We start from the raw sequence: 13796 nt of genomic DNA on the forward strand, positions 1-13796 counted from the left end.
TTACTTCATGGTTTCTATTTCTTTTATCCAAGAGAGAAATGCACAAAACATGGCCGCTCCACGTTCAAGCAACTTGGCGATTTGTCGTATTGACTGCAAATACAACACCAGGCAGGAAGATTTAAGCTGATGTCCAGCAACAGATATTTCTAATCCTTTACATTTTGACCTAAACACATGCATTAAAAAAAAGGTAAAAAGAAAAAAAAATTATTGGTAGAGAAAGGCTCTAAAAAGAAAGGAGTACAGAGGAAAACTGACTCAAACAGGATATTCCATAGCTGATCAAACATTTATGAAGATTAGACCTAAAAAGTTCAAAAACTACTTAGAAATCTAAAAGTCTTAGATTCAGAACGCCTTAAAGGCTGCTTTGACTTTGAAAGCTGCTGGTTGTTGGGCTGCAGACGCAGGGCCTCTCTCAATGCGTCATTGCTGCTATGGGCGGATAGCAGCAGGAAGACAGTCACCTTACATTTCTGAAGATATCCTAAAGGTTTGGTGAACAAAAAGTTGGAGATTCAAAAGATTTTTACTTGCCCTGAACTGAAGGATCTAAGGGTGAAATTCTCACCACTTCTCTTCGCTTCAGTCAAACTCCAGTTCATTTGTTCTTTGGTTCTCATGCAGACCAAATAAACAAACTCTGGCCTGCCCACAAATCTAGGGTCTTGGTTTGGTTGAAGTGAAATCTGGTCGGTTTGAATTCATATGTGAACGGCAAAAGCAGGAAGACTGCGGCATTCTGGGTAATTACAACAAAACAGACATCCTGCAACCGCTAACATTTGACGCCACTCCATTTTTGTTTACATTTTGAGAAGAGGGAAGTTGCCTTTTCTGCAGAGGTTTTTGTGTCGTTTCCTTCAGTGGTTATTGATGCAGCGCCCCCACAGGTGAGAAGGGGAACAGGTTTTTTAAAGGGCTTGGTTTGTTTGGAAGCGAGCCACAGCAGTTGAAAATGTAACAAATGTAGCAACTTAGGTGAAAACAACCTGAGAGACTGATCAGGAAGAAACCCTCACTGATGCCAACTGCAGAAACTCTTTCCCATTTTGACTTTCCAACAAAGCACCAAACATTGGACAAAGAAAAATGGCAGAAAGTGATAAGAAAAAAGATTAATCTCGACACAGTCAATGGGTTTTGACTAGGCCTGTCACGATAACAAATTTTACTGGACGCTAAATTGTCCACAGAAGTTATTGCAATAAATGATAATATTGTTTTGAGACCTTTTTCAAGTCATCTAATGGTAATAACATGATAATAACAATGATAACAATAATAATAATTCAAGAACACATTTAACTGGAACTAGAAAACATTTTAAATATCCAAAATACATAAACAAAACAACAGAAATAACAAATGAAATGAATAATAAAGTCTCTATAAACAAAACTGTCCGTCAACATAAGGGCTAGTTGAGACCAAAGCACCAGACTGGAGACTTTTGTCTCCCAGTTTTTGGTGGAAAGAGAGAGAAAAAAGAAATTAATTGATTTATTGCGACAGGCCTAGTTTTTACATTACTGTTGACTCTGCATGCTGTTGTGTTAAACGTGTAGGAGGAAAAGCATTTTCTCATGGCATCATGTCTCCAGTGCTATTAAACTAAGGCTGATGCACAATACTTAATCCATAAAACCTGTGTTTGCATTTCTTTATTTCTCCAAACTGATATTCCATAAATACAAATTCATCGCCTAGTACAAGTAATTATGCAACTACTCCAACTTGAAATCTGTTTGTATATCTCTCTGGTGCCCTAAACTGACTTGTACTGTAAACAGATACTTTGATAAATTAACTAAATTGAATATTCATCTCAAAACATGAAACAACTTTTATTCAAAGCTTTGTGTTTATGCCCACTTTCTTCCAGATTCAGTTTTAAATTCACTTACCGGAGCCTGGGTTATTTTTACAGATGTGTTGTGAAAAGATTAAAAATTAAGAAGTCACACAGAATATAATCAGATTTGAAAAAAAAAAGAGAAAAACTGGAGGCATAAAACGAAACGCAGTTGAGAGCTCAGATTTCTTGTAAATTATTGATTTTGCTTTCGCGTTTCTTTTTTAAAATCATTATGCGACTTTAAAACTCAGGCTTGAAAAGAAAGATTCTCGTTTAGTGTTGGAGCAAAAAGGCTTCCCAGCCTGAAAGGGGGGGAGTATCCGACGTTGCATGAATGATTTAGGGGAACCAACACTGCCATGATTTCTGAATTCACATCCACAAAAACAATTTTACCCGCTTTGCTCCCGCACTTGAGTGGATTTCATTAGTATGTAAGGTGGTTTGCTTTCAGCATCAGTATTCTATAGTTTTACAAACTGATGATTTTTTAATGACAGGCAATCGGTGCATTCCTGTTTCAAGCTGTGGAATACAATAAGACGTTTAAAAAGGGAGATTCTTGAGTTTTAAACTTGTCTGTAACTTAAAGTCCTGCTTTTTTTTCTTGCAAATTTATTCCCAATCCTTGGACTTTTTTTTTTAAACATTTTGTCACGATAAAAAAACACACACAAAAGCTTTAATGCATTTTGTTGGGATATTTTGTTAAAAACCAACACAAAGAAGTGACAATTTGTGACCGTTTAATGCACATCAGAGTAAATGTAAACATAGGGATGTCAAACACATGACCCGTGGGCAAAATCCGGCCCGCCGAAGCTTTTTATGGGCCCTCTAGATTCATTAAGTGCGCTTAAATATTATGTTTCAATCAAATCAATGCAGTTTTTATTCGTTTAGTGCTAAATTATATAATTCAGTCCCTCCAGTTTCTTGAGAATTATCGTGGAAATTCATGGAAAATTATCAAATCCCCAAACCTTTTTGCGCTAATAATTGGGAGTTTATTAGTGAGTTCTCTCAAAAACTTTCTTACTTGCACTAGACAGCGGACTCGGCCTCTATTGGATAGTCCATGATCGAAACAACGAGTCGCATTTACCGTCATAAATAAGCGCAAATATTGCAAATATTTCCAAATTAGTACCACAAACACTTTGATTGTTATTGCAAAAAAAAAAAAAAACACAAAATCCTGGAGGAACTGAAAAGATGTTCAATAATATTATTTTATTTAATTTTTGAACAGGTTTTTATCAATACATTCTGGCACAACTGGCCCTTTAAGAGCACTTGATCTCATGATTGGCCCAAAACGAAAATTAGTTTGTCGCCCCTGATCTAAACCGTTTCTCGGATTAATTAATACGATGGACGACATGGACTCTGTTTTCTAATTAGATGAGTCATAAAAGCAGCTGGTTGTGGCAACAGGGAAACATTGAGGCAACTTTTACGCAACATTTAAAATTTTTTTTTTTGTAAAAAAAAGTTTAGAAAATATGCTTGGTTTTCCTTCCACCGCACAGTTGCGTGCAGCTTTTTATTGATGCATCTCGTAAAATTCCCCCAGAATATATTAAATCGCGTAACACGGAAAAATGTGCAAAAGTTTAAGAGATAGAAACTGTGGGGATAATTTTATGTCAAAATGCAGACAATTCATATGACATCTGGGTCTTATTACCTTCAGTTTATGTATAAGGAATTCATACATTCCCATCCACTGCAACAGCAGATGTTTGTTGGTATTATGACATCTCTACAGCCAGAATCGGTAATTATAATTCAAAGAAAGAGGCTTGTGTTAACTACCATATGTTTGCTCCAGAAAGCATCCACAAAAAAGCTCTCAGCAAGCAGACGCAGGCCTGAACAGACATGAAGCAAAGCAAGAAAATGTTCTTCATCTGATCCACTGAGGAAGATTCACTCAAGTCTGCAGAAGCACACACACGAAGCCAAACAATTAATAATGGAGGTGATTGCATACAGACTGCCATTCTGCAGCGAATCTGCACATGCTAGCAAGGCAAAACCCACAGGCAATTACAGGGGATTACATGGTGTGAAGGAGAGGTGAGGCAGGAGGTTCAGAGCAGCGAGGTCAGAACAAAAGATGATGCAGAAAGAGGAAGAAATGAGGCTGCCACGTTTACGTCGAAGATGAGAGAAGCTGATGGAGAAGATGAGGTAAGAGGCTTAGACGAAACCCCCTGCGGATTCACCGGCCAGTGTTCGCTTTTAACACCAAGCAAGCAAAAAAATAAATACAAGCTCCTTAGTGGCTTTGTAGAGGCTTTTAACATCGTAAACCAATTACCAACTCCAAGGCATAATGACGACAAAAGGTCACCCTTTTGTCTAAAATCGACACCTAATGGCAACAGCCCAGCGGTTCCTGTGGAAATCAGCTCTCACCGGTTTATCAGTGAAGGGGGTCGACTCAGAGGGCGCCATGTCGTAGTACGGGGGCTGCAGAGGCAGCTTCTGCATTTCCTCATCTTTGTCAAGATGAACCACCTGCAAAAAAACAGCAAGAGGTCAGCATGACAAGAGCTCCTCACGCAATTAGCCCTGCAACTTTTTACTGGATGTACAGTAGCTGAAAGAAACAAGACAGCAAGAAAAGATCACGTTAAATTAACCGTTTCTGACTTATTTTGCTCACATGCAGCTTTTTGTGGTTCTAATGAGAAGAAACTGGCACCGTTAATTTAAGATCTGACGAGGATTGCAGCTTGACAGTATATTAAACTTTCAGGTTGCAGTGCTGAACTCTTGCACCAGTTATTTTGTCAAATTAATGACTTCCATATCAGAGAAACGCATGATGCAAATCTCTGAAATAGCAGAGCAGCAACGTAAAAGCTGAACGCAAACGGCACAACATAGCTACAGGGATTTTGTTTCATGCCTTAAGGTGGGATTCGATTGGCAAGCACAGATAGAAACAACTGACCGTTGGCTGACACAGTTTATATCGCTTTGTAAAAGTATTTAAGCCTCTTGCACCGTAACATTTCATCATGTTACAACCACAAACCTCAAACAAAATCTATGATTTTCAAAAATGTTGGATCTCCAAAGTCTTGTTTGGAGCTATTTGGAGACACAAGAAGAAGAAAAACAAGAAGGTCCTCCTGTCAAATGAGATCAAGATGCACCTTTTTGGACTACAAATGTTTGCTAGAAGCTGGATATTAATCTAAGAAAAACAGTGTCAGCATCATGATGTGGGAAGTTAAACTGGAGGAAAACTTGGTGGAAGTTGCAACCAAGGATTTAACCAACCAGTCAGATTCAGTGTGAATTATTTTGCAGAGAAGAATGGGCCATTTGGCTAAAACTGAATAATCAGAACATGTTTCATATTTTATTTATAAGAAAGAAAGAGTGCAAACCATCCTTCTGTTTCACAACTACTACCTTTATTGTGTTGGTCTGTCATATAAACACCCCAAATATTCATCCTACGTTGTGGTTGTAATGTGAAAGAATGGGAATTAAATATTTTTGCTCGTCACTGTTCCACCTCTAACTAATAAGCTAATCTTTCTAACTTTGAAACAATAAATATAAACTGTTTTCAATTGGGTGTTAAAACAGCAATGTTTAGCGTGTATCGCTTTTCCTGAAAAATTGTATTTTTTCAGGAAAAATAAAAAGAAACAGCAGTTAAGAGGAATATGCATGTATCCCAAGGATTTGTTTTCCCTGCTAAGCTTGTAAAATGATGACCCATTTAGTAAAAAAAGCTGTACGTATGTACAGCTAACGAGAAGCGTAATGTCTATCTATACTAACGACCCCGCTGTGTGTTTCTAATGGATAAATATCCAACTGCAGGGTGAAGGCCTCTGGCAGAGACGGGCTTTTAAGGCTGTTTGCTCACATTACGTACTCAACACACAGAGATATTAACTGATTTTTGTTTCACTTTCCAATAAAAAGTAAAAAAAAAGTGATTGAAAGTCATCAAAGTAGCCAAAAACAATGAAAAGTGTTTCGTCTCTGCAACAATGTGCTGTTGAATTTAAGGGATCAAAAGGCTGCCCACTGCCGTTTTCCTCCCAGTCAGCAGAAGCAGCTGAACTCCAGTCAATACACTCTTGGGCACTGTGAACCTATTTATGTCAAAAGGTGAAGAATTTAATGCCTCAGTGGACATACAGAGAGCTGAGCACCGGACTTTAGATGTAATAAAATGGTAGAAAGACTTATTCGAACAAAAAGAAGAAGAAAAAAAAATGCTCCAGCCTTGTCGATGGTTGTTCTCTATTTGGCTCTCAGAGCAACAGACATCCAGGCTGGCTGGACGGTTCCTGTGCCTGGTATACACATTTCATTTAGGTCCAGCTGCACAGAAGGCTCTGGTGCTGCAGCATGTTGTCTTCCTAGCATATCTGTGGTATTATTAAGCCACTGCATGTGAGAAAAAGAGCTTTCGTCGATGCACTTTATCTCCTCCTGCCTGCTTTGTCTAGTCTGTTTTTCCTGAATGGTTGGTTTTGCCAGCGGCGCAGTAGTTGTTGCGTTTAGTCTGCTTGATCATAAATGTTTGAGCTGCTTCCAGTCGGCTGCAGAGGGACTCTGGGGACATTTAGCAGAAAAATCGTCTCACATGCCTCACAGTTGAGCAAATGCAAAAAAAAAAAAAAAAAAAAAAAAAAAGGAAAAAAGCGATTTTATAAACATTTTCGTCATCTGTTGAATACAGAGACTTTAACTGCCCAACTTTTAGTTTTTAAACATTTGTACAGCAAAAATACTAAATCTTACCAGTATTTTTGGTCTAGTTTCTAAAGCTAATATCTTAGTACATTAGAAATAAGACAAAACTAAAGAACAAGTAACATATCCCCAAGATGTAAGAGGTAGTTTTAAGTAAATGATTTCTTCATTTTTTCCATGTCAGAAGTGAAATAATCTGCAAGTGGAACCAGCACTTTTACCAACACTCAAGAATTACTGACTTAAAACAAGCTAGTGTATGTTGCTGTAAAGTTATTTTTGCGTTAGTTTTGTCTTCTTTTGCATTAGAGAAACAACTTCAACTAAATTCAACATTTTTTAACTCAATTTTAGATGTTCAGCAACAAACTACACATTAATCTAATTTTTGTTGAGAATTGATCAGTAATTTATGAAAAAAAAAAGTCACACTTCCTAAAAGAAAAGCATATAATTCCTAAAATTTCATCCTCAACAAGAAGAACAGCATATGGCTCACTCTTTCTCCAAAAAGGCTAGCTGGATCTTATGAACTGCCTGTGTTGATTGTTCATATTCGTCCCTTTTTGAATTGCTGTCAGGGGCCACAGAAAATCCTTCGTAGAGCTTCAAATGGCCCCCGGGGCAGCAGTTTGGACGCTGCTGCTCTAAAGCTTTCAGTTTCACATTTTAGAAAATACAGCAGAAGACGGTTTTTCTTCCTTTCTTTTTTAAAAAGAAATTCCCCGAGTCCCAGCAACATTAACACATTAAGACACACGACAGCTGAAGGGAATAATCTTGGCTCCCCACATTTACATGGATTCTGTTTTGACGTCTACCCGCCCACGTGAAGCATTGTTGTCTGCCACTTCCTGAAAACACTTTGCTGTGACTCGGTAGTGACTCCTGGTAACAGAGCCATGCGAGCACGGACTGTCTGGAAAGGTGGTGCTTTATTGCTGCATCCTAAAAAAGATATAAATTACAGTGAATTACTTGATAAAGTTTTGCTAAGGCAAAACCTCTGGAAGTTCAAAAAGTAGAGAGAGTAATAATTAGAGCTGTGTCATTACAAGCTGCCTGGTGGCTGTGCTGATTATCTCTGTGTCATTTAAGGAGACTGCTCATCATGATGACTGACAGGCTTTCAGGCAGGAACTCACCAGCTAAGTGGATGAACACACAAATGAAGTCATGATTTAGAGTTCAAATTCAAATAATCCCTTAATATTTTGGGACGGCGTGAAATCGACATTTCTATGATAAAATCGGGCCCCTGCTACTTTGTGAGACACTGCTGTGCAGAATCAGTTCTCAGGAAAAAGCAGCACCTGGATTTATTGTAGATTTTCTTGCAAGCATGACAATTGAAAACTACAGAGACTTAAAAATATGCATAAACTGCATAATCATTTGGTTAATTTAAATGTTTTTAAAAGGACTTTGTGGAGGGTTTCCCAATTGTTAAGGATGAATTGCTTCCAAAATAACTGAGTGGGGTTTTAGATTTGACCACAACAAATTTAAATAATGATGCAGAATTTTATTTCCTTAGTTTTGGGAGTTCTACGATCGGCTGATTTTATCAACCTCAGAAAAGGTTTGAAAATGAACCGCCCTGCAGGTCACGTCTGCACGTTGGCAGTTTACAACAAGCACCCCCATATTGCCAATTCAGAAACTTTCTTGCTATGTTGAGCAACATTTCAGCCAACGAAAATTGGAATCGGCCAAAATCGGAACCGGCAGGTCAGGTTTTCTACAGATCGGTAATTGGCCAGACAACTGCAATCAGTGCATCCCTAAATTTAAATAAGCTTGGCATCAAAATGAGGAAGTAATTGAACCAATTAGATGAGATGTTTTGGTGCAAGAACACACCTAAAACATGCACCAACTTTTTAGGACTGGAATTAGCTGCTGCTGGTTTTGTTTCAGTAATGTAATGTCATGATGCTGCCACTTTGCTGCCACGCGAGTCAAACAATGAGGTCATCTGAAGAACTTTACAGAACCTGGCTTGCTACTGAGGATGTGATTCACTCATTTGGTTAAAATGCTTTGGACCTGGATCCCGTCTGAAAGTTGCTTGAAGCCTGGATTTGAAGAGCCGTGGTTTAGATCAAAGCAAATCCATGTTTCAAACTGGCCCATTGAAAATTGAAAATCTGTGGCAAGACTTCAAAACTCACAGTTCAGACATTGTCTTCTCAGTTTAACTGTGGTTGAGTTATTGTGTAAAGAAATGTCAGAATAAATATCCATCTCCAGATGTGCACAGCTGGTAGAAACAGCGATACATGAACATACTTTCCATTTTCAAATTATGGCCTTCTTTGTGTTGGTCTGTAAAACATATTGAAGGTGCTGTAGGTTTCTCAAAGTGGGGTCCCGCTTCACCGGGGAACATTTTAAGCACCAGCCTGTGAGGATTTGAACAAAGGGCACTTTGAGAAAACTTCAGGGGAAATTTTGGGTAACCCTGGGAAATGGGATTCAGCTGAAGCCCAGTTGATGCATATTAAAACCTTTTTCAAGAAAATACAAAAGGCAGAGGCTCAACGCTACTTCAGTTTATTCTCACGTAAAGACAAATGCCTCGTTTTTAAAACGGGTCCAAGCTGCAAATGTTCATTTTAAAGTTGGGCAGATAATTAAAAGTCTTACCTGGATGTCGTCAGAGGTCAAGTGTCCCTTCATGTCGCTGTTCTTCTTTTTGGGAGGCGGGGGAGCTGGTTTGTGGGCGGGTGGGAGGTCAGTCCTGTGAAGAGATTGAAAAGACAACATGACACTCAGCACAGTCAGGGTGGGCTGCTCTTCACGTCCCTCACCTTCTACAGCACTCTATAATGAGAAGTCCTGCCTGCACTTGCCTTTTTCACTCTTTCCTTGGATTTTGATAGATCTCGTGTTGGTGGCTTTGTTGCAGCCGCAGCCATCCCTGCCCTTGCAAAGGCTCTCGCTGGAGAGACACTGTGCTAATGAGAGTGGGCTGTAATTGGACACTGAGGTGAGGAGATAGGGATGGAGGGGGTGTAGAGGGCAGGGAGAAGGGCATGTGTGAGTCAGGTCCTCAGGGTTGGACTGAACCTCATCCAGAGTGCCACGTGGACAAACACCCTGCCTACTGTGCAGTGACCATTTGTTTGACATGCCGTTCAGAGCTGGGACACAAAGAGCTCAGCGGGCGCTTTTACCTGAATCACCGGCACCAACACCCTTCATCCTAATGCACTCAACCCTGCCCTCCGAGGCCACACCGGGGAAAACAAACCCACAACGACTCAAAGCTACATTTGGAGCAAAATATTTACATACAACATGTTGTTTCTCACTGTCTGGCCAAACAAAACTGTTCCTGCTTTAGGTCAGTTAAGATCACCAAATTATTTTCCAGCCACATGGTGCCATATTAAAGCACAGTCTAGTAACTATGCTGCCTTCAGTTGTTATAAATATGCTGCATGTATCAAACACAACATAAAAGAAAGCTAACACCTTGAAAATGGGCTTCTGTGTCTTTCCGACACGCCGCCTTAAGCACATCATCACAGGAATCCTCCTCTATTGACCCTTTATCTTCGTTCTGAGGAGTGAAAAGTAGTTTCTACAGTGGTGTCTGCCAACTGTTGCTGCTGCTAGTCTGAAGGAGCTGAGTGGGGGAGTCGGTGCTTGGCTGCCACTACAGGATTACTCAAATATGAATGGAAGAAAATCAGAGCAACACTCCAGGTTACTCCAGAGAATGATGCAAAGTTAAAAATATTTTGATTTCACACAATACTGCCCGTCTAAACGCCAAAGTAATTAGATATTTTCTTTCTTAAAATTCAAAGTGTTGAAAAAATTTCTTTACTTTTTGGTGAAACTCTGTTTTTAGTTTTTTTTTTCTCACAGTTTCCTCTGGTTTGCTGGAAATGTGGTTTATTCCTCTAGGCAGAACTGGTGCAAATGTTTAGGTTTGCCGACGGTCATTAGAGTTAGGACATCTGGACATTTTGTACCCATCTATGAAAAAGGCTTCTGGAGGTTTGTTTGAGTTCCTCTGGATTTCCCATGATGCCACACAAGGAATCAATGTTTTTGAGGTTCTACCATTAAATTCTCAATAACAACAACGACTGTGTCTCAACAGATTGCTTATAGTAATCATAGCGTATGAGATACTAAAACTTATCCCTTCATTTTTCTGGCCTTTAGATTTGTAATCCTGACAGACAAAACAGGAAAAGTTTAGTTTGATTCAGAAATGGAAACACGGTTCCATCTCTTTTTAGGCTCCATGTGTAAGCATCTTGTTTAACGCTGTAGGTCACATCCTCTTAAAGTAAATCAACAATAAAAATGTCGTGTTATGATCTAATAGAAAATTAGATTTGTGGACCTGATGGACAGCCGTAATTGAAAGCTTTATGTTGAACTGATCTGAAGTGAATTTGGATAATTATTTCCGACAGAAAGGTTTGCCGCCATGCAACAGTTACAAAGAAAACCTCTTCCCTCCAACATGCCGGCAGTCAGATGTCATCTGTCGTACTCTGACATGATATCAGCAGTGATCAAAGATAATGAAGTGCAGCACGGATACTAAGCTGTGTACCTACACGCATTATCTCCACCTCCTCCCGCCTCCCATTCGCACTGGTTCACGTCCTTATTGAATAACATGACCTTTCCGCAAGGCCATGCTGGCGTTTTAATGTGCAGAAAATTTGTGCATGAGTGCACCTCTTAACTCTTTCTTTCACGCTCATTATTTCCGGTCCGTATCACCTTGTCTCCAGACGGGGCTGCAGTGCCCCTGCCAGATTCATGTGGCACCATACTCAGCCTGCCTGCCTGCAGCACTGAGGCACAGCTATCACACAGAAAGGCAGCATTCAGCGTGTTACCTCCTCGACAAGCCAGAACCTACAATTTTCTCTGAGATAGATAAATATCAGGCTTACAGAAATCCATTCTGCACAGGTACAGCACCGTGCTCATTAAAAGTATTTTATGTCACTGCTTATGACAGACTGCATATCAGTACCATGGAGAATTCAAGAGGGTTTCACGGCGAACGCCGTAATGATGTTTCGAATAATGCATTGCAACCCCTCTCTCGGTGCAAGCTAACGCTGCGCTTCTGTTACAAATGTGCGCAAAACGTCGTCGATGTGCAGCTAATGGCGCAAAAATACAATTTTGTAATTGCTGTGTTTCCCTTGAATAAGAAATGCAGTTAAACAGAAGCTGCACCATCATCCTCCTACTACTTCCTGTCATCTTCTTCGTGTTTTCCGCTAGTAGTAACATCTGGTTATTGATCACGGCTGGGTTTCTACTGCAGTTTTGTAAAATACACAAATTTTGATACAGTTGAAAAGCCAAATGATCCTACAGCAAAAATATTTTAAAACATTTTTTTTTTCAAAATTGGCATGTTCCCATTAAAAAAATATATATTTTCATAATTCCAGTTTGCACAATAATATGCACAATAGAAATGACAGAGAATATAGATGTTTCACTAATCTTGACACAATTTCTTTGTATTTTCACACCAGAACCAGAGGTTGGGAGCAACCCACGTTATCCACATATCCAAAAATATCAATAAAAATAAACATATAAATAAACTTCTATGTAAAAACTGGAATAAAAGATGGAATGACAAAGGTTTCACCCTTTATTATTCCGTCTTTTTACATAGATGTAAAGTTATCCGCATATCTAAAAACGTCAATACAAGTAGGTTTATAAATAAACCTCTATGTAAAAAGACTGAATAAAAAAGTGTTGAAAAGGAGGTGCAAAAATGCAGAGAAAGCCAAGAAAATTGTGAAAACCTGTCAGCTTTTGAAAGCAATTGTGCCTACCTTCATTAGGGCAAATAAATGCTGTCTGGCCTCATCCTAATTAAAGGCCTATAAAAAGATTTCTTGATACCAAGGGATAATAAAAGAAGCATCTAATGATAGGTAAAGAACCCTCTCAAGACGATATTGTTGGTGCTGTTTGCAGATGTATGTCTGAACTTCTGACCGTTAAAGTTTGAAATAATCTGAAAATGGAAAAATGATTATTTACCACAAATCAGCGATGGACCGATGCTCCCGACAGGGCAGAGGAGTAAAAATAAAACCGGGGACCACACTTCAGCAAGACCTTGAATTAGCAGGTATAATTTATTAAAGGCAAATGACAAGTAATGCACTCAACTGTCAGCCGAAGAAACTCTTAACTGGTTTCAAAGGAAGAAAATAAATCTGATCCAGCCAACCGTATGTGTAAAAATCTATGCAAAAAACCTGAGAGCAAAGAAGAGGCTCCAAGATTTAATCACAGTTTGAATGAAAAGATATAAAAATAAAGACGATCAACAAAGGATTGTATTGTAATAAATGAACAACATGTTATTCTATTGTATTACTCATAACTTGAGTTGTGGACACAGTTGTGTTGATCTTTTTCAAAGTGCTGATTACTTGGGTTGTTAACGACATCTGCTGTGAATCGCATGGAAATACCCTCAGCAGAAATACGGTGGCTGAGAAAAACATCGATCGGTTCCATATCGCTCTCCCCTGCTGTAAACTCAAGACGTGCCGTCTCTCTAATCCAGACACATTTCTCACTCCGACTCGTGAAAAAGTAAAACCGCGGTGTCCGCAGGTATGGACAAATTCATTCAAACAAGGTGAATCCTGCAATATTTATGAATGTAAATTTCCATTTCAGCCTGCAATTATTTTTTTTTTTTCTACCTACATCGGATCTTGTGGAAACTCCGGCAATTGCGTTTCATTGCAAGGGAATCAGGACAAATATGCAGTTTGCAGGGCCCCCCCCACATGCAGAGTGGTTTATTAAATTTGACCAAACACAAGGATATTGACTCATCTCATGGCTGCATCCCTACAGCGGTCACGTTGGCCGCGACATACCTCCCATTCTCGATTGAATCCTGCAACATTTGTTATCATGTTACACACAAGAAGCAGCAGCAGCAGCAGCAGCAGTGCGTAGCACAGGATGCTGCTCCCGTTTGACACATTGCTTGGGAGGAGGGAGCAGAAAGCAGCGTTTGATGAAGTGGTGTGTGTGCTGAGAGTACAAATACATAGTAAGACTGGAGCACAGGCGAGCAGATGCCAAGACAAACACACAGCCTCTGTTTGCTATGCAAGTAAACGTCAAGTTTCTACATGTACGCTGCTTGATTACCTTAACG

At 39.4% G+C, this 13796-nt stretch overlaps 1 protein-coding gene across 4 annotated transcripts in view; it reads right to left on the reverse strand.

Annotated features, from left to right (window-relative positions):
- Positions 1-13796, reverse strand: part of nectin1b (nectin cell adhesion molecule 1b) — a 239319-nt gene that overhangs the window by 35579 nt on the left and 189944 nt on the right. For all 4 annotated transcript variants that reach the window (XM_015015218.1, XM_015015139.1, XM_015015386.1 and 1 more), the window contains 2 exons: positions 9248-9341; positions 4286-4387 (listed from right to left, as the gene is read on the reverse strand). In XM_015015218.1, the coding sequence (XP_014870704.1) occupies positions 4286-4387; positions 9248-9341 (196 nt within the window). The remainder of the gene's footprint in view (positions 1-4285; positions 4388-9247; positions 9342-13796) is intronic.

The sequence above is a fragment of the Poecilia latipinna genome, unplaced genomic scaffold (genome assembly GCF_001443285.1).
Source record: "Poecilia latipinna isolate Pla-1442-1.1 unplaced genomic scaffold, P_latipinna-1.0 Scaffold5, whole genome shotgun sequence".
In the NCBI taxonomy this organism is placed as follows: domain Eukaryota; kingdom Metazoa; phylum Chordata; class Actinopteri; order Cyprinodontiformes; family Poeciliidae; genus Poecilia; species Poecilia latipinna.